At 44.9% G+C, this 20,282-nt stretch overlaps 1 protein-coding gene across 2 annotated transcripts in view; it reads left to right on the forward strand.

Moving 5' to 3' along the window:
• LOC119882591 (tumor necrosis factor alpha-induced protein 2-like) overlaps positions 1–20,282 on the forward strand; it is a 63,909-nt gene that overhangs the window by 19,570 nt on the left and 24,057 nt on the right. For both annotated transcript variants that reach the window (XM_038692688.1, XM_038692689.1), the window contains exons 2-3: positions 11,443–11,961; positions 13,017–13,255. In XM_038692688.1, the coding sequence (XP_038548616.1) occupies positions 11,480–11,961; positions 13,017–13,255 (721 nt within the window). In that variant the 5' untranslated portion in view covers positions 11,443–11,479. The remainder of the gene's footprint in view (positions 1–11,442; positions 11,962–13,016; positions 13,256–20,282) is intronic.

Below are 20,282 nucleotides of genomic sequence, written 5' to 3' on the forward strand. Positions count from 1 at the left end.
CCACAGCTGTGAGCGTCCATCAGTGATCAGTCACACTGACGTCCTCTGTTAGTCAGGAGACATGTTGGGAAACAACAGACCGTCCACATACTTCAGACTGTCCACTTATCATTCCAGTAAACTTCCACATCTCCTCTCAGACAGGCTGAGAGTGGAAACACAACACAGGCGATCTGTGTGTGTGTGTTGAACCAAATCACTCCTATGAACATGTGGATATGGCTGCAACAAGGACTGCGCAATAAAACAATAATAATTACCGAAATATAATTTTCGTCAATGAGAAATGTTCAAAAAATGTTTTGATTTAATTCATTTAAATCACAAACGAATCAGCGCTTAAAAAACGCTGAAATAAAACCAGCGGTGAGAAAACTATAAATCGCTATGACGTTAGAAGACGCAGACACCGGGGATATTTCACAAGAACCGATCGCAGAGTGGTCGGATGCGCTTCGGACGGTCGGCGATTGTTCCCTCTTGCTGGAGGAAGCCACACCCTCCAGTTTAATTGAGCACCGCGCTACGTTGATGCTCGAGTCAAAAGGCTCAAGTCCAAGTGACGTCACGAGTCGTTGCTGTTCAAGTCAAAGTCGAGTCGCAAATCTGCTCTGATTTTGTCAAGTCGATTCTAAATTCATCATTTTGGTGACTCGAGTCCAAACCTCTGCCGATCAGCTGCCACAAGTTTGTTAAAAAGGCAGGAAAATGCAGCGCGCTTGCGTACATAACAGGGTGTTTGAGGCACCACCGTTTCTGTTGAAATTCACTAACAAGGACGCCAATGTCAGATTTTATAGTGGTTTATTGTAATGAATATTTATGAAAGGAGGGGTCGAGACTCGGGGTGGGGGCTCGTCTCTAAGTGATTTGCTTATGAACGCCCCTGTGGTTCCTGTTGATGGTTACTTGGCAGAATTATGGATTTTAGCGTGCATGTCTTTCATGGTTCAATCTCTGTAATTTACTGTAATTCTTGAGTTTTGTTGACCAAAACTTTGTCTATACATTCTTTGGTTAGCAAGAGGAAAGAAACGAAATGCATTTCTACAGTAAACTCCTTGGACAGGCCCAGAAGCTTTATTTGTGCTATATTATATATAATATTACAGCAGCTGGTCATCGTTGATCCTACAGTAAAATAATGAACCAAACTCCTTCATTTAATTCTTAATTTTAGATCTGAAAATGTCTAATTTGGTGACGGAAACGTTTTTGAAATACAAACATGTTCACCGGCTGTGTGTCTGGTCACAGTATTTGGTTTTGCGGCAGCAGTTTGTCGGCGAGCGTTCACTCACACCGTTACATAACGGACAGAATCGGGTTGGGAGTCGTGGATTTGAGTTAAATAAAGACACAATGATGAAGTCTGAGCAGGAAGTCAGCGATCAGCTGTCAGCTCGTTTTATTAAATGATTCCTGTTTTTTATTTTTGAACGTACTGACTGTTCTCAGTGTTTCCTGTGGCAAACATACATCAGCTGATTATCTATACAGCCATTAGTCACACACACCCCGACTCTCCAGCCATACTGAAGGTCAAGGCTGAGGTTTGTGCCTCCGTCTGATTGGATATCTTGTTCTCTTCCCGGTTTCCTGTTTGTGTTTTGTGATGCTGGAAGGTCGCAACTTTTTCATCTTCATTTGGTGTTTAAATGTCATGTTGCTAACAGATGCTAACGGTGTTCACACCTCACAACAGCCCACAGCAGTGCAGGTGGGAGATAAGTGGTGCTTCAGACCTCCTCCCCTGTTGAGACGCGGTCGCTCTACTCTGGTGTAAATGGATTTTTTGACTCGTCTTTCAAACATCTGTCCTCGCAGTCCAGAATTTGACCATTGTTTTCCTTCAGATGTCGTTAACCTGATCAGGAGTTGGTCCTCTCGTGTCGAGCCATGCGTTTGCGTGGAGGTTGTTTCATTACCCCAACAGCGTACACCAGATTGCTTTTCTTATATTTAGGTGTGCGGTCTTTGGTTGTGGACCAGGATCTGTCTTAGTAAAGACTTGGTTTGACCTTCACACACTCTTACTTGCTGCACTTCCCTGATTGCATTCAGAAATGTTCAGATTGTTTCTTCACCAACAGTAATAAATCGTTTCTAAACGTCTTCTACAGCAGCGGTTCACGACCTCTTTTGGCTTGTGACCAGTTAAAACAAAGCTTTGTGCGGCCCAGTCGTCATTTATCATCTAAAGAAGCATATTTGTTAAATATAAGAATTTAAAAACAAACATCATTTGATGCAGGAGAATAATTTTTTTTGCTTTCCCAACCTGTCAACATCTTGTGAGCCCTTAGATTTGACTTCAGGGGGTCCCGACCCACAAGCTGGGAATGAAAGCCATGTTTCCCAAACTTAGGGTCGGGACCCAAAATGGGTCGCAGGCCCATTTTAATTGAGTCACCAAATGGCAGCGTAAACAATGTTAGAATATGTAAATATGTGAGCGAGCATTCTTTTTTGCTACACTTGTCTGTTCAGCTGTGTGAGGTTTTCTCTCTCTCTTCTGTCCACATTCATGCAGAAATGTGACAGGGATCTCCAAATGAAACATTTTAAAAAAAGGGTCCAGCTGCAGCCTGCAGACAAACGTGACGGAAGTTGAACTTCCATAAATGGTTCGTCCCAGAAGCCACCAGGCACAAAATGTGATGACGGTGAGCCGATAAATAAGATAAGTGTCAACGTAGTAATCAGTGTACATTATGCGTTAATATTTACTATAGTTATATATATCACTAGTATATTAATACTATTCATGCAAATATTTATTTATAATAGCCTAATGACAATAATAAAGCAAAGTTTCAATTCTTACCGTTGTTGTATATTTTATTTGTTCCAAAGTGATTTTAAGTTTCACGAACCAAGAATATTTTGTACATCACGAGCCAGATGTGTCTTGATTTAAAACTTTACATTACTGAGAATTTAATGACAGAATAACGGCGGCGCGAACACGAACACTCGTTCAGCTGTTGCTGGACGCGTCTGCTGCGTTGGCTGCAGCGGTCTGTGTGACTGGGGGAGCTAACGGGAGCTAGCTGGCTAACTATTCCATTCATCATTGATTGTATGCGTGTCGACCTGTTAACCCTTGCAGACAGGGTTAACCTCCACTGTGCTGCTGTGCAGCCTCCGCTAACGTTACTGCAGCTTTATGATGACACCCGTCGCCACTTATGGAGCTTCTCAACTCAGAAAACGTGTGAACACATTTTCAATTTGCCATCAATTTTCGTAAAACTGGCGATATTCCAAATCTACACGGTTTAAGTTAAAACTCAAAGATGGAGTGCGGTCCTTTCTTTGATATGAGCTGTGTGTCACTGCTGCAGCGCCACCTGCTGACTGTGTTGGTGCAGTCGAACTACATTAATTTATTTTATTTATTGTTGTTGCACCTGTCCCTCTCACCACACACATATCCCCCCCCCCGTGGAGGCGTCTCTGGTCTTCAGGTCTGACCCGTGCTTTACAGAGAACCGCCCTGGTTCTGATACTGTGAGGCTGTGACCGGACCCCGCCCAGCGGCGAGCAGCAGAGACCCCCAGGAGTCCTCGGCTCTGCCCGTCACAGTATCGCTGTCCTTTCCGCTCCCATTGTTTGTGTCGAGACGCTTCCGTGATGCCCTGCGACCCTCTTGAAGAAAACAGGGCGTGTGTGAGCCGCCGGGGCTGCTGAGTATTTATGGAACCAACACCGCTGAATCACTTCCCACTTCACCCCTGAGTGTGTGTGTGTGTGTGTGTGTGGCTTCCTCAGTATTCTTGTGCGCGGTGCTTTCCTTTACATGTTCACTGTTATGGTATGTTCCCGTGTGCGCGTCTATTTCTGGCAGCAGCAGCGAGTCCTGAGCTGGCAACATGAACAACATCCGCTCCCAGTCCAACACACTCACATGTTTGTTCCTCTATCCCCGTGGGGACATCTCATTGACACAAGGGCCAGTGTGTAATAGTTCTGAGGATCTATTGACAGAAATGCAAAATATTATCCATAACCATAAGACCTTAAATAAGTCTGGCATCAGGCCAAATGATTTTCAAGCTCTTACTTGGCGGGCCAGAACAAAGTCAAAACATTTCAAACCTTATATACCTGTGTGCACATTTAAGTGTCTTTTTACCATCTGAAAACACCCAGCAGGAAGCGCTAGCGGGCGTTTTTGTCCGACTGCTTTGGCTGCTATGATGCATAAATTCTGTGGTTGCAGGTAGTTCTAGCTGACTTTACTGGATGTAGAAATGTCAACACAGAGCAGAGTCCTCGCTCTGCATGAAGAGGAGGCTGAAGCAGGTAGAGAGGGAGGACGGACTCGCCGTATGAGTTCGGCGAGTACCACCGTTTGGTCCAAGAGCTGAGGTTAGACAAAGCACGGCCCCAGGATAGTAACTGTTGCTACGGTGTGGTATTTGACCCGCCGCCTCCTCTACAGTGATTGGACGGCTGGGTGAAAAGTGACAGTGACGTTTTCCCAAAGTTGAACATTTTTCAACTCTCGGCGACCGAAGAAAAGACGCTCAAGACCACAGTTTTTCTGCAAGTAGTTCAACATTTAAACTCGTATTCTTGTGAATCTTTGGTGTAAACTTGCCTTAGAATTTCAAACTAACAAACGCCCCCCAAAAGCAGCTCAGCCCCCCCCCCCCCCCCCCCCCCGCCCCAAAATACTGCTTCCAGCGCCCCCCATCGTCCTCGGAACGCCCCCGTTAAACACTAATGTAGAGTGAACCGTGTTGTTTACACGCTCTGATGTTTATCCAACACATCTTTGTAGCGGCGTCCATGTTGATTCCACATTAAGAGCACATGACTTCAAATCTGAGGAGCACCTGAATGCACCGTGAGCCGCTGGTTGCAATCTACAACCCTCACCACTAGATGTCACTAAAACTTACACACTGAACCTCAGCCATCACAACTACACACCTAACTTTAACCTAATTCTAACCTGAGCCTTAAAACCAAGTCTGAACGCTGAAAAAGTGTCTCTACCTGTGGGGACAGAAATTGAGGTCCCCATCAGTTTAGTGTGCGTTCACGTTAAAGTCACCAGACGGTTATTAGCTTAGCTTTTATCCAAAGCGACTTACAATTGCTATACATGTCAGAGGTCGCACGCCTCTGGAGCAACGAGGGGTTAAGTGTCTTGCTCAGGGACACATTGGTGGACGTCACTGTGGGGAGTTGAACCTGGGTCTCTCACACCAAAGGCATGCGTCTTATCCACTGATCCATCACCATCACACAAACATGAAACACACACAGACTGGATGGCTTTCACAAACAGACCGAATCAAATGTTCTCTCGGTAACACGTTTATCTCTGTAACCCGGCTCCTCTCAGAACCTGAACTTTAAAGAACCCCGTGAGTCTTTGGTGCCAGTTTTTAAAAACGAAACACGAGAAGAACCTGGAACCAGAGTGTGACGGCGTGTTTCAGTCTGTGGTGGTGACTCATCAGCTGAATCTGCAGCTTCTCGGCTTTTCGGAGCTTTACTGTGTCTCTCAGCTGGCTGTTTATCTGTCAGGCTGCAGCTTTCCTGTTCTGGTTCACTCTCAGAGCCTCGTTTCCAGAGAAGAAGAGGCTGTAAAAAAGCCGCCGTCCACGATCTTCTCAGCAGCAAACAGCAGACAGACTTCTTCTGCTGAAAACAAGCGGACATGTTGGAAGTTTCTCAGCTGACTGGTCTCGACTGGACGATCCCAGATTAGATTCCCGACTTATTTTCCTCTTAAATGAGGGTTTTACTCTTCTTCTCTGTTGTGATTCGCTTTTGTTTGTTTCTACCCTGCGTGTTGGATATTTTGTGCTAGATGCTTTTATTCTGAAGCATTTTGTAATTTTAGTTTGTTTAGATGCAGCGCTTTTTCAGTGAGGCAGTTTAAATAATCTGTGACATGTTTTCCGCCCGGCCCCCACTGGTGGTTGTCCGATCAAGACCCACCACAACAGCTTAGCATTAAACCCATATCAGCGTTGGCAGCTTGAAAACTTGAACCAGAGTTACGGTGCAGGGAAGTCATCTAAAACTGTGAGTTTGCTCAGCCTGAAGGCAGATTTCTAGGAAGTCATTACAGAAGGCGGCACAGCGGCCCTGTGCTCGGTGAAAACCTGCCGTCTGTTAATGTTTGATGAGTTTATGTCTTAATGGTTTACCGCCGTGGGAACATGTGACATCGGCTGTTTATAGCTGGGCGAGGTCTGCCGCAGGGCCTTCCTGTTGACCTGCTCATCACATGTCACCCCGTGTCACCCCCTGTCCACTAGCATGTTGCCATGGTTACCTGCAGTTTAATACACCCGGGGCAGAAACTTCTTGGTAACCACGGTAATAAGGGTTAGGAACTGATTTAGGACGTTACAGATTAACAGTTCCTGAGTCAGTGATACTTTCCTAACTTTAGACAGGAAGTTAGATCTTACATCTTAAATAAACTCCCCGTAACTTCAGGAGAACTGTTGAGCTGTCCTAACTTTACTTTTCCATCAGGTAGCTGCTCTTTTACTGCTTTCACAAGATCAACAAAATGTCAACAGGCCGAACTTAATAACTGATTCTACCGATGTGTTTGATGACCGAACCCTCGTTAGCAGAAAGGCTGTCGGCGATGTGACGCTGGATAACGTCTCATTATAAAACATAGTGTGAAGGCTTGATGGAACAAAAGGATCCTGATGCAGCTGTTTGATTGGAGGAGATCATTAAATTCAAGACATACATGAAAAACATGCTGACGTCAGCCCGCAGCCTTTATTATTAACTTTCCCGAGCAGAGTTGGGGTTTCTGCCGGGGTCAGTGAGGGAGGAGGAGCCACCGCCGGGACAAAACAGCTGCTTTCTCTTCGTATGACTTCTAAATGGACTGATTTTCTTTTTGACAGCGTCAACGACCACAACTGTGAAACTTCTGCCTGAATTAGCTTTCAAATATATCCAGGGAGAAATGGAGATTTCGACACGGAGCTATTGAAGGTAACAGGCGCGAAAAAACGACGAATGTTGAATATTAAACTAACTTCACCCCGGTGAGATGCTGCGGTGACTGCGCCCGCTGTGTTAGCCGCCCCCCCCCTCTTTAATCTCCCCAGATAAGCGTCACGTCAATTTAAATTTCTCAACGGAGGTTACCAAAACCTCTGAGTCACCTGACTTGAAGTTCAGTGACAGTTGTGTGTATGTTTCATTAAAAAACAGCGATTAAAAGCCGTTTAGCTCGGTTGCTAGGTAACAGACATAAAAGTTGATCACCGCTGTCGGATCGACTGTTTAGGATTTCCTAACCTGAGATAGGATGAAGGGAGATAAGACAGGATTCCTAAAGTTAGTCAGGATTTGCTTCTGTAAAACCAAACTGGGAAAAATCCCATCTGAGACTCTTCCTGTCTTAACTTCGGACTTCAGACAGGAACTTCCTGTAATGTGGCCCCTGGAGGTTAAATAATGTCCCCATGTATTATTTCTAGTTTAGTCTGACTAGTTGAGTCCTTGAGCAGGTTAAATAGGTCTTAAATGACCCTTTAGATGTTCCCTGTGGTCATTGTTGAGTTTTCATGGGTAATTTCCAGAAGTCCTTGAAGATGACCGAGATGTCCTTGAGTGCCAACAGAGCCTGAAGCTTCTCTGCTCGTGTTGCCAGGGCATAAAGTCGTGCCTTTGATTGTAGAACCTGGTTAAACTTTAGCTCCTGGACTTGCAGTAGTTGGGTGTGAGTGCAGTTTCATAATAATGTGAGCTGTCTTACGGGTCAGTCTGGGTGTGGCAACACACACCTGCAGCGTGATGCGTGTCAAGACGCCGCCACCCATCATCTCCTTTTTATAATCATGACACACCTGTGGAGTTATCTCGTTGGGATGCGACACCGTCAAATCAGCAGCTCGATCACATTCGCTCCCCAGATCAGATCATCCACTGAGCTGCTTCTGTCTGTATGACGGGCTTCAGCTGGCGCTCCACCACACGCGTTGAACTTTAGCTTTAACTTCCAAACCTTAGATCATTGGATTATAAGATGACAGTGATGTAATATCTCTTGTTACAAGCTCAATGTGTTTCAGACATCCCCCTCTTTTCTTTTCCTGTAGAACTGGCTCGGTTCAAAGATGAATTGTGGTGACCAGCTGACCCCCACCCATCACATAAAACCTGCACTTCACCGTTAGCTAGCAGCATGGGTAGCTAGCAGAGCATTAACTCAGTAGGCGGTGACTGTTTGGATTCCAGCTGGCCAAATTAACTTTCCAAAGAATAAATTCTTTATTCATTGATCCCATATCCACCTCCTCCTGATCTGAAAATCTGCCGTTTTTGCTAAGCCACGCCCTTTTTCAGTGCTCCAACCACATCTAAATGATTTATGCTGGCCGCACACTAGAAGATTATTGGGTGAAGCCAATGCGGAAATCCCTTAAACCTGCGTCCTCTCCTGCAGCCAGGAGGGGGCGACTCCAGCGGCTGCAGAAAGAAGTGTGATTGTATAGAAGTCTCTGAGAAAATGTTTCGACTTCTCAGCTGATTTATTCCTTCAGTAAAGGTTTTGGCCTCTTCGTCAGCGTGTCCGCCTCCCGTACCCGATTTTCGAGTCTGGACCGTGCAGGACGTTCTAGGGAGCAGCTGGTTACATCAGCCCTGCTAAAATGACAGTTAACGTGAATTACAGACGCACCTAGCTAAGGGAGCTAGCTAGCTCCGCACACAGCCGCTAGCCCCGCCGTCTCGTCCAAATATGGTCACGTCCGGTGCCGCTGATTGCAATAGATCAACATGGCAGCGCCCTCTCGGCCAAACTCGAGGCTTCAAAACGTAGGTTCACAAACCAGGTCGCTGATATTTACCATTTGTTATCAGGGATCGAGCTTCCAATCAGAAACCCGCAGCAGCCAATGAGAGCGAGCTGAGCTTTTGTGCAAAACACGGCACGCACAGGCTCAACCAGCTGACAGTCTGTGTTTGTTTCTGTCTGAAGTCACGTTTGATCACGCGAGATTCTGTGAGATCCCAAGTCCCCGGCAACCGCCGCTCTGAAACCATCTCCTGCGTCTGGACTGAACCGTCGGGTGTGTGTTAATATTCTAAAATTAAACATCGGCTCATTCTGTCGTTACGTCTGTGGGATCCCGCGTTCTTAAAACAAGTTAAGATCTGAAATTCCTCTAATGTGCACCAGGCATTAATTTAAATCCCTCACTGTTTCACCTCCTCCGTCCTCTCGTCCTAAACCCAAGGAAGAGGAGGAGCCGGATGTGTTGCTGTGGTGACCGGACATCAGGTCCTGACCTCGGTGTTATCTGACCGGCTGTCATAAAGTGTAACCGACTGTCTCTGTGAGGGTGGAGTCTTATCAGCAGAGTTATTAAGAACTTCCCCTGAAGTCTGAACACAGCAGGTGTGACGCACGGTGGAACATTTCTGCACATCGTGAGCGCGAGACGAGTATAGTTATAACTCATTCCTCATTTTATTCATGGTTTCTAATTAAAAACAGCATTTTATAGTGAAATCAGGATTAAATAATACATTTAAACAACAAAATCAGTCAAACAGAAAATAAATATAAAAACAAATCCCCCATCATCTAGAAAGCATTTGATACAAGGGGGACGGCTGTGGCTCAGGAGCAGGGCTGGACTGGTAATCTGGCATACGGGGAAAATGCCGGTGGGCCGACGCACCCTTTGGGGCCGGTGTAAGGTAAACTGTTTATTTTTAAAATGGGCCCGTTGGGTAACTTTCTATACTATCGCTGGGCCGGTCCATCACTTTGGGGGCGACTGTGGCTCAGGAGGTCGAGCGTGGACTGAATGCTGAATGCAGATGTAGTGTAAAAGCACTGAGTGTTCAAAAAGACTTTTACATTTAAATCTCTTACGGGCCCCCACCCCCTCTGCTCTCTGTTTCTTGCGTTACGGGCCACAAAAAAAAAACATTCTTCAGACTGGAGGCCGTCAAATGCGCGAAAATAACCGATATGTTTGATAGCTTCAACATCAGCACCGACGTAGAGCAGCACAGGGACCTGAAGGAGTAAAGGAGCCGTGGCCCCTGCCAGGCAGAAGAGGAGGCGTGTGAGAGCAAAGCAGACGTGATAGGCTGAGGGGGAGAGAGAGCAGGAGGAGAGTGGAGGTGAAGCGGTAAGCATGGAGCAGCTCAGCCTGTAGGGAGGAGGGTCATTTACGCTGGGGACATTAAAAAGCATTTGTTAACCAAAAAATAATAAAAATAAGCTACTGATTACTGCATTATATTTTATTATATTTTTATATTGTGAATTGTCACCTGCCACCTGCATGGTGTTCTTCCCTTTATAAAAATAAAGACATTTCCACCACAAATTGGTGCAGAAAATGTCCAGATTGCAGGAAATGAAGTGTTTAATGCTCAAAGTCTTCTGGGTCAGGACCCTCACACCCTCCCATTCAATATTTCAAATATAAATATTTTTTCTAAATAGTAGCTCTATAAAAATATATTCTTGTCTCATGGACACCAATCTTAATCTGACCCCCTAAAAGGAAGGATGGTGTGTTGGTGAGGGGTGTCCGACAAATTCTAGTGGGCAAAAATGACAGGGCCGATTTTTGCTTTTTTTGTCCCAGTCCAGCCGTGCTCAGGAGGTAGAGCAGGTTAATTGGAAGATCGGCGGTTCAATCCCCGGCTTCTCCAGGCTGCATGTCAAATATTGAACCCCGATTTTTTTCCCCCGCTGGCAGTTCCACCAGTGTGTGAATGGTGAATGCGATGCAGTGTAAAAGCGCTTTGACTGGTCACAAAGACTAGAAAGGCGCTGTACAGAGTATTTACAATTTAATTTCAAACATAGCACATAATAATATGTTAGAACCTTATATAAGCGGCCAGTTTAATGGATCAGTCACTGCTAAGTCACTTATAAACTGGTTTACCTTGAAATATGTTAGAATAGAACTGAAATGTCTTATGGATGGAAGTTGATTGTCGGATCGAGGTCCACATACCAGCTTTTAACTGCACATCTCTCGTTGTTTTGGGCTGCAATGATAAACTCTTACACTGGTCTTTGGATAACGAAGAGGTTTGATCAGAAACTTTCCAACAGCAGCTTCATTGTTGGAGCCCGTGGTTCTTTGCAGGGTTGCTGCTCGTTTCTTTATTCTTAAATCTTACCTACACTGATGGAAGTCAGCGCATTATTAGATGAGCTCACGACAGCAGGAAGATGGATGATTACAGATATGTTTGCACAGTTACTGACAGCTTTGAATCTAATGTTTTTGTCTGTGGGAACTCTGTTAAAGTTTGAGGATTCATGATGTCTCTGTTTTGTCGTTTCCCGTCGTGGTGGGGTTTGGAAACCCCCGCCAGTCCAGTGGAAACGGACTCCACAGTTCAGTTCACAACAGTTCAGCTCTTTCATTTGACTGACTGATCTCTCTCCTCCCTCCCCAGGTTCTTCCCTCCCTGCCCCCCCTCCCCCAGCTCCATCATGCCCATCCTCAAAAACCTCCCAGTGCGCCTGAAAGGCGGCGGTCCGACTCTAGAGAACGCTTTGATCCTTCGCAGGATGAGCCTCAACATCACCCCCCACCATCACCATCACAACCCCTTCGACAACGACGACGACAGCATCCACGGCATAGGAGGCCATGGCAACCACTGGTCGCCGGGCAGCTCTCTCCTTGACGGCGATGGGCCGAGGGACCGCAACCCGTTTGAGGATGAGGAGGACGAGAACGAGGCCAATGAGGGGAAGAAGGGAAGTGGAGGCGGAGGCGGCGGTTCGGGGAAGGGATCGTTCAAGTTCACCTCCCCGCTGAAGACTCTGGGAAAGCTGGGGAAGAACCTGAGAATGTCGGGAAGGAGCAAAGGAAGTGCAACGCCGTCCCCGCAGGGCTCGCTGCAAGGCACGCCTTCACCTGCAGAGAAGAAGAAGAGGGGCAGGAGGAGCTCTGAGGGAAGTTTGCTGAGGTAAAGTCGGACTGTAGGAGTTTGTCATGGTTAGGAGAGAGAAACTCTGTGGGTGCATGGGGGCGGCCGACCCAGGGCCCCGGCTAGGTAAGGGCCCCCTGCATCACCGCAAATGCGTTGTCATCTGCTTGTAGACACGACCGTACAAGGAAATTGCTTTCATTGGTCAGAGCAGCCGCTCAAATGAAACGGGCACTTCACTCCTGGTTTCAATAGTAAACCCAGAGACTGTAGCCTCTATAAAAAAACTTAAAAAGCTAATTTTAACAAAACTCCCTTCACCGCCATGCGTCATTCTGGCCGCGGTTTAGTTCCGTCCTCAACTTCCACTGGAAGTTCAGCAGCGGAGCTTCTTCTACCTTCTTCACAGCTCTGTGTGACCCGCTTTGGTTCTGATCATAGACTGGAAATAGGATCTGCAGAGCCCACAGGGAGCTTTTCAGAATAAGAGCGTTTAGCCTGCCTGATTTTGTTGATTTAGTGATGAGTGCTTGTTTTTTTACCTTCTACTATGATGAAGTAGCTACGTAGTTGAATTGTTTCTTCTCTGTCTGTTTTAAACTGTGTTTATTGTTGGGTCTGCACACGGTATTTCATTTCTCTCGCGAGTTCAATCTCAAAACGTTTTGCTACGTTTTGTAGGCGCTGGTGTGAGCACAAGCATTGACCAGAGTGGCTGCGATCAGCTTCTGAAGACGGACTCAGTGGACTTTCTAACTTGGCTTAAATGACTTTGTAGCAGGAGGGCCCTGTGATGAAGCTCCGCCCCCACTGTGCTGAGAGTCTAGCTCCGCCCCCGCCCCTTGGCATCATTTTTTAATGCCCTTTAGCGTCGTTTTTTGCCCGTGTAGGGTTGGTGGATCAGGGAAGTTTTAAGGTAAAAAGGGAGTAAGGGTGGTTTGATGAGGTAAAGAGGGATGATGGAAGTTTGTTAAAGGTCAGTGGGAAAACACGGGTACGTTTAGATAAAGTTCTTTGATAATGAATATAAGAATGTGGGAAATTTGTTGAGATAAAATGAAGGTAGTTTGTTCACGTTTCTTCCTCCCTCCAAGGTTTGCGGGGAAATATCGCGACACCCTCGGCTCCCGTAAGGAGACCTTCACCAACGGCGAGCCGAATTGCTCGGAGAGCGAATGTGACTCCACCAGCCGCCGCCTGTCCTTCATGAAGCTGGTGGGCCTAGGGAAGCTAAAGAGGGAGTCCATGGCCGACCACTCGTCCCAGGGCCCCGAGGAGCAGTCGGTGCAGGAGGAGGCGATGGAGGAGGTCAAACCCAGAGAGCCACTGTCAGGTAAGGTTTTTTTTTTTTTCTGCCAGACAGTCTGCGGCCTTTTTTAGACACGGACAATGAAAGGGGGGCGGGTTTTAACAGACAGTCCTCAGGTCCAACTGGGTCACACTGAGATGCTGTAATTCTCCAGTAGTTTCCACAAGGACACTGGAATGTTTTTGGGAAGTGTGTGTGTGATATCATATGTTTTGAGCCGGTCCTGGAAACTTTCTAAGGTTGTCTATTGTTTATTGCAACCTGTTTACTCTGCTGCTTTGTAATGAAGGATTCCTCTGTGTGTGTGTGTGTGTGTGTGTGTGTGTGTGTGTGTGTGTGCTCAGTTCCTCCACACCCTTGTTTACATACATGTCATTTACACTGGGGGACATGGCCACACCACTAGGGCTGCAAATAACGACTACAGTGAAACTTTGAATAATAGCCCGGGCTTTTATTTGCTAAAATCACTGAATTGACCCGGCCTTTATTTTGCACAAAACTGAAACTACTATGAAACAGTTTATTTATTTCAAACAGAATAATACTTATGTAAAAATGATCCAATAATATCAAATACACGTCATTCATTTGATCCAGCTCCAACAGATGGCTTCTGCGCTTTTATTTTGAAGGCAGTAACCTAAGGAAAACAACAACAGGCTGCAGGATGAGAGAAGTTAGCAGACAGAGAGCGACGGACATCACATGACAGGATTCACTAATTAATAAAGTTGTTCTGATTCTTCTGATGGGTGGAGCCTCACAGACTGAAGGAAGATAAATAATCAGGAACGGACACATTTGGACTGAACGAGCGCTTCAAAGGTGACGGGAGTTTCATCTCTTGTACCAGGCTGGTTACAGCGGTAAATCTATCAGAATTAGACTTTGGGTCTTGTGGTTTCCGTTAAATGAACTGAACAGTGGTATTGTGGAGAATCTAACCGATCTAACGACGTGCAGCATGTCGTCAATTGGTCACTTAACTGTTTCCCTCCTCTCATTCAAATATAAAAAACTCCCAAGCTGCGGTCTTTCCTCTTATAGGCTAATACCACCAGTGAGGACGAACTAATCAGGACGAGCAGGATCTGATACAGTTTTACAATATATATTATATTATTTTATATTTAATATAAAATACTTTTTATGCAACAGTTATTTGAAACAAGAAAAATAAAACAGATCACCTTGCTTGTCCATACCAACAATAATAAAAGAAGCTACCAATCAACTACTGTGGCTTCAACAGGTGGCGTTTTATGCAAGGCATTGAATAAAGTACTCTGTTGGTATCGGTATCACTTTAAGGGGTTCTGGTTCTGATATCGTAAAATTTTAAACGATATCCAACCCTAACTATGACGCTACAGGCGGCGTTACAAACTGACGCCGATGGGTCTCGACCATGCGTCCATATGTGACGAGTCAGGGAGGGAGGACGGGCTGGTTGCAACTGTTTAATTTCATTTTCAATTTATGTCGTTTTTGTTCTTGAGTAACTGATTCATCATTTGGTTTAGAAAATGTGAGATTATTCCCAGTCTCCCAAAAATCAAAGGTGGCGTTAAAGCAAAATCAGCAAAAAAAGCATGTGAATCTGGGCATTTTCTTTCTTAAATAACGTGAAAGTAATGCGGCAGCAGTCCATTGTCTGTAAAGATAGCACCCGTGAGGCTTAGCTAAAGAGCTTGGATGTTATCAGATCAAACAAGATAAGTCAGTTTTGTTTATGCAGCCTGATCTCACAGATCATAGAGAGGCGATCCTCCCCGACAGGATGTAGATGTCACGTGGGCAGAACAGATTCACAACAGAACGTCATGGCATATACAAATTCTGATGACAAACTGTAAAACATAAGCAGATAAACAGGAGAGTGAAGAGATCAGCCCAGAAGAACAAACCCTCAGAACCTGACAGAAAAGGCTTGGGAAACACTTTCTGGGACATAAACATATTTAAGGATCCTCAGATGGGAATTATGATCCGGATATTTAAAAATAAACTTCACAAAAAGCTGTCTGGTGGACAAAGTATCTCACTGCTGACAGATCAGACCACATGAACACTGATACTGATCAGCGAAGGAGATCTCATCCATCTCCATCCTTATGATGATTAAGAACTAGTATATAAAAGTCAGAGTCGGTAGGGTGAAAGAAAACATGCTGATTAAAGCAAACCATTGTTGTGAAAACGCCAGTCAGCTGTTATTGCTGTAATCACACCCACACTGGAATCCAGTTGGAGGGAGAAGGTGGTTTCCACTCAGACTAGAGGTCTTCACAGGTCCACCTGGTTTACTCAGACCACACAGAGGACCAGAGGCCTGAATCTACATTTTAAAAACATACGCTGCTGTTTCTGATCTAACGACTACAGAAAGTCTGAGCTCAGTGCCGGACTGTGAGAGTTCTGGGTGTTCAGGACCCGCAGGTGTGGGCGTGTTTTGTGTCATTGCTAAACAGGAGTGAAGGCGGCTCAGCTGTTTGTACCTGCATCACTCTTATGTACCGTTTACACACGGCTGCAGCGTCGGTCACCGGCACATGGTCGGTGTTTGCTGGACTACTTTTCAAAAAACCACAAACAAATCCTGACTCGGGTCAGATTACATCAGCTCCTGAGATCAGGAGACCCGGGGCCGTGTTACAGAAACTAACTGCGGAGGTAGCGTGGGTGCATGGGGGCCCCGGCTGGTAGGGGGCCCCGGCTATGTGGTCTATGAAGTTTAGCTCAGATGATTAACGGTACATGACGATACGCTGTAGCAGGAGAATTCAGCAGCTCTTATCAAATGAAACAGTCTCTTCACTCCTGGTTTCAACAGTAAACCACCACAAGAACGACAATCACCAACAAACACACCAGATTCTACGGAGACACGTAAACATAAATGATAAAGTAACATTTGTATTTCAAACAAATGGCAAACTTATTAGCACATTTTAACAAAACTCCCGTCACCCTCATGCATCATGGGAATTCTGAGGGGCGTAGTCTGCGCAGTGGTTTATTTACGGCGTCGACTTCCACTTGAAGCCTCTCAGAAGCGTTTCAGCAGCGCAGCCTGCAGCCTGCCCCACGTTAATGACTTGTTTTTAATTGTCCTTTTTGTGCTTCTACTACATTCTTCACAGCTCTCTGTGGATCGCTTTTGTTTCTCGTCTTGACCGGTGCGTCTAGCAACTACCACAGAGGAGCCTTTCAGAATAAGAGCGTTTTACCGGCCGGACTTTGCAGACATGTTTAGATTTTGTCGATTTGGTGATTAGTGCTTACTTTTTGTGCTTCTTCTATGTTTAAGTAGGCTACGTAGTAGAAATGTTTCTTGCTGCCCGGTTCATCTGCTCTGTGCTGCTTGTCACTGCGACGCTTCCTGGACGCACTGCAGCGCTTGTGAGCACAAACATTTAGTAGAAAGGCTGCTCCAGCACTCTGTGGACTTTGGGAGTGAGTCTGGGGTCGTGTAAACTTGGTTAATATGTCGTTGTAGCAGGTGGGCCCACGATGACAGTCTAGCTCCGCCCCCGGTTAGTACACTGCATGGATTTTGACATGGCAGTGTTCTCAAATCAAACACAGCTGTTGTGCAAATGATGATCACAACATTTTTGGTCTTCGTCGTCTTCTTCATGGTGAATTGCAACTGGACAAATAACATACTTGTGGCTTCTGTCCAACAACAGTTCAGTAGCATTTGGTGGGAAAAACTCATTGTATCTTACATTTGTGGTACATCGATGATCCTCGGTGCTCAGACTCGGTCTACGAGGAGTCTGTTTCATGAATGTCAGACTTCATATGTGAAGCTGAAACCGTATTATTGTCTTGTTGCTGCTGTTTACATTCTTGCAGACGCAAATAAAAAAATGCGGGTGTGTATTTAAATAAGAGTTTTATTTGTTTTATATGTTACCATATTCTAAAACACATTTAATTATCTTATAAAATCTGAATGTAAAGCTTGAAGCGACTGCAAACTTTCTTTTGTAGTTGTGCAGTGCTTTATGTTACCGATGGTGAGTTTACTTATTACACAAGAGCCAAATGTTGGTGAGAATATCATTAAGAAAGGAGACAGTAGAGCTTTAATGTTGACAGGGCAAAATGAAAAGGTCATGTGCAGGTGAAAGAGTTCATGTAACCAGCAAAGACAGTCTCTGACTGTACTGTTTTCCACTTAGTAGCAGTAAAGAGAGGCCGGCGGCGGCCTTCACTTTTGGGTCCCCCCCGCAATTTATCAGGGGATTTCCCCCCTGTGCTCTGTAATCTGGATCCGCCGTCAGTTTTTACAATCTGTTGTTATTGTAATAGACGTTATACACATGCATTAACCTACGGCGAGATGTTGGAGCGAGGGGGATGCCATGTAGTCAGCGCCTGAGCAGTTAGGGTTCAGGTCCAAGGGCTACTTCTGCACTGCTCCATATGACTGGTCTGTGCTGGACTCAAACCGGTGACCCTCCTGTTCCCAAGCGAAGACCCCGTCCACACTACTCCGTTGTAGTTTAAAAACGGAGATTTAAAACAAATACGATCTCCGTCCACAGCGGCGTTCTAGCTGCGTATCAGAGTTGATCTCAGTCTACACTAAAACAACTGAACTCGTTCACGTGCACTGGGCGTGTGCGTGCCGGTGTAAACGTTAAGCAAATGGTCTGTTCCGTACTTACAGAAGATTTGGCGAAATAATAAAGAAATGCAGGCAAAGAAAAAGCGGCGGTGGCGGCAGAAAAACAGACTGGGAGTCGTCGCAAAGTAAATACAGCAACATGCACAGTAAAAGTGTAGGCTGTAAGTGTTATTCACACAGTACACAACAATTTAATAAAAATACCAAATCAAAAACTCTGTCAGCAGCATCGTGTTTCTGCTTTGCATGACTTATAAGACCCAATCAGAGAGCCGAGCGTGAGCGTCTCTGCCGCTCTGCAGAATGAGTACTTTTGGTTCTAGGAATATATTTTGATGCTGAAACTTTTGTACTTTTACTTAAGTGGTTTTCAGCATGCAGGACATATTTCCGCACTGTGGTATTACTACTTTTTACTAAAGTAAAAATATTTGTGGAGTAGAAGTAGAAAGTAGCTACATGACATGTGAATACTCATGCATTGAGTGGGGGGTGGCGATGGAGCATTGGATAAAACGCTTGCCTTTGGTTTGATTCAAACTGTGACACATCCATCAATGTGTCCCTGAGCAAGACACTTAACCCCAGTTTCTTCAGAGCTTGCTGTTTAATGTACGTCCTGTGGTGAGTTCAGGTGCATCGGTGCGTCTGCCCTCAGTCTGACTCTTTGCTGATACTTCATGCATTCTGGCTTCTAACGTCGGTGTGCAGAGCAGCCAGATAACATCTCTGCACACAAGGTATGAGGCAGAGCATCAAACATCGCCCTCACAACCAGCTGCGTTCTGCATGAGTGGTGGATGAAGAAGAGTAAAAATATTATCTTGCACAGTGATTATCACAATGATTATCAGAAGACCATCATGTGTTCTGTTCCATCACTAAATAAACATCAGTACAGGGGTTTAAGCATCACATTTCTGAAGAAAAGTTTAATCCTCATCACAATGTGGACACCCTGCACACAGTGATGGACAGTCATGGGATTGACTGTATGTATTATTTTCATTCAAACATGTTTTTAAAAATCCTTGATGCACACCATGAAACTTATCACTGTGGTCTTGTGCACAGTTTTCTCTGTGCAGTGATTAAAGTGCTTTAGATAATCTGAATGATGTTTAGTTTCCAACCGATTTGACCTTGTGAGTGCTCGTTTCTTGACTTGTCTGCTCAGAATCATTAGGAGTACAGGATATCCAAATTGTGGAGTTCAGAGTTGTGAATGGACGCGTAGCGAATGTAACTTTGTTATTAATGTTTGCCTTTATAATACCGGAGCCACAATCTTTCCCTAATCAGAATCATATATTAGTTGTGGTATGCAGATACTGTAGAAAGTTTGCAACGATGAGCTTGCAGCTCATGTAATCTGCCTGATAGCGCATCATCTCCTCTACAACGTATGATAAAACTAAAATCTTTCCAGATATGAAAGAAAAGGCCTCTGCTGCGTACATTTTTTTTTTCTGGTGATAGGAGTATGCGAACATGACTAATATTCTACAATAAAAGTAGACCACATTAAAATTAAATAAGCAAAGTGAACATCACTCTTTAACAGAAACAATGAAAAAGAATCTTATAGATGTTATAGCTTTTAGATCAGGGACAATTTGTGGACTTATCTCTTGACATGTTGATCATCTTCAGTGGAGTGAATTAATGTGCATGAAAGAGCTATATATCTTAGTCTTTGTCCAATATGTTTTAAATCAGACAATAAATGCAGGTTTGGATAAAGATTTGAAGACTGTTCGTGAACAGAGACAATGATAGAAACTAAATTCAGGACTTCATTGCTGCATCTCTGACAATCTGATAAAGGAAACAAATTAGCATGTAAATAAATAACCAATAGAAAGACAGAAGATGGCCCGGTTGTAGTAAACTAATTTGTTTGTGTGTGTGTTTGAAACAGCTGGGATGTTTTGTGGTTTTGACGACCCACTTGGAGATGAAGAGTTATTATGAAATCAAATATTTGTCTGAGCTTCTGTTTATAGAAATCTTTCCATCTGACCTCTGTGAGTCTGATAGTTAATGTTTCTTTGTACCAGTATTAACTATCAGTAGTGATGTGAAGCTGCTGCAGTGTGTGCAGTCATGCACAGGCCGAGAGTCAAACACTCTCGTTGTCGGTGCATCTCTGATTTACTTTGATGAAACTGATATCAGAGAGTCCGTTATCTGAACTGGTTCAGAGACTGACGGACACATTTGTGCAGCGTCTGAAGACAAAGTTCCTGAAGGTCATGAGCTCGGGTTAGTGACAAAATACAAAAATACAACTGGAGTTTCCTTCATGGTGTCAGGGCTCAGCCTAGCTTGTTCTCTGCTTGAATGTGTTTATATTGAAAACATTGGAGGCACCGGTAGTAATTACGGACTGTCTGAGAGCACCTTCAG

Source organism: Micropterus salmoides, unplaced genomic scaffold, assembly GCF_014851395.1.
Source record: "Micropterus salmoides isolate LMB-PRFRI ecotype aquatic unplaced genomic scaffold, ASM1485139v1 Ms_hic_scaffold_3, whole genome shotgun sequence".
NCBI classification, from domain to species: domain Eukaryota; kingdom Metazoa; phylum Chordata; class Actinopteri; order Centrarchiformes; family Centrarchidae; genus Micropterus; species Micropterus salmoides.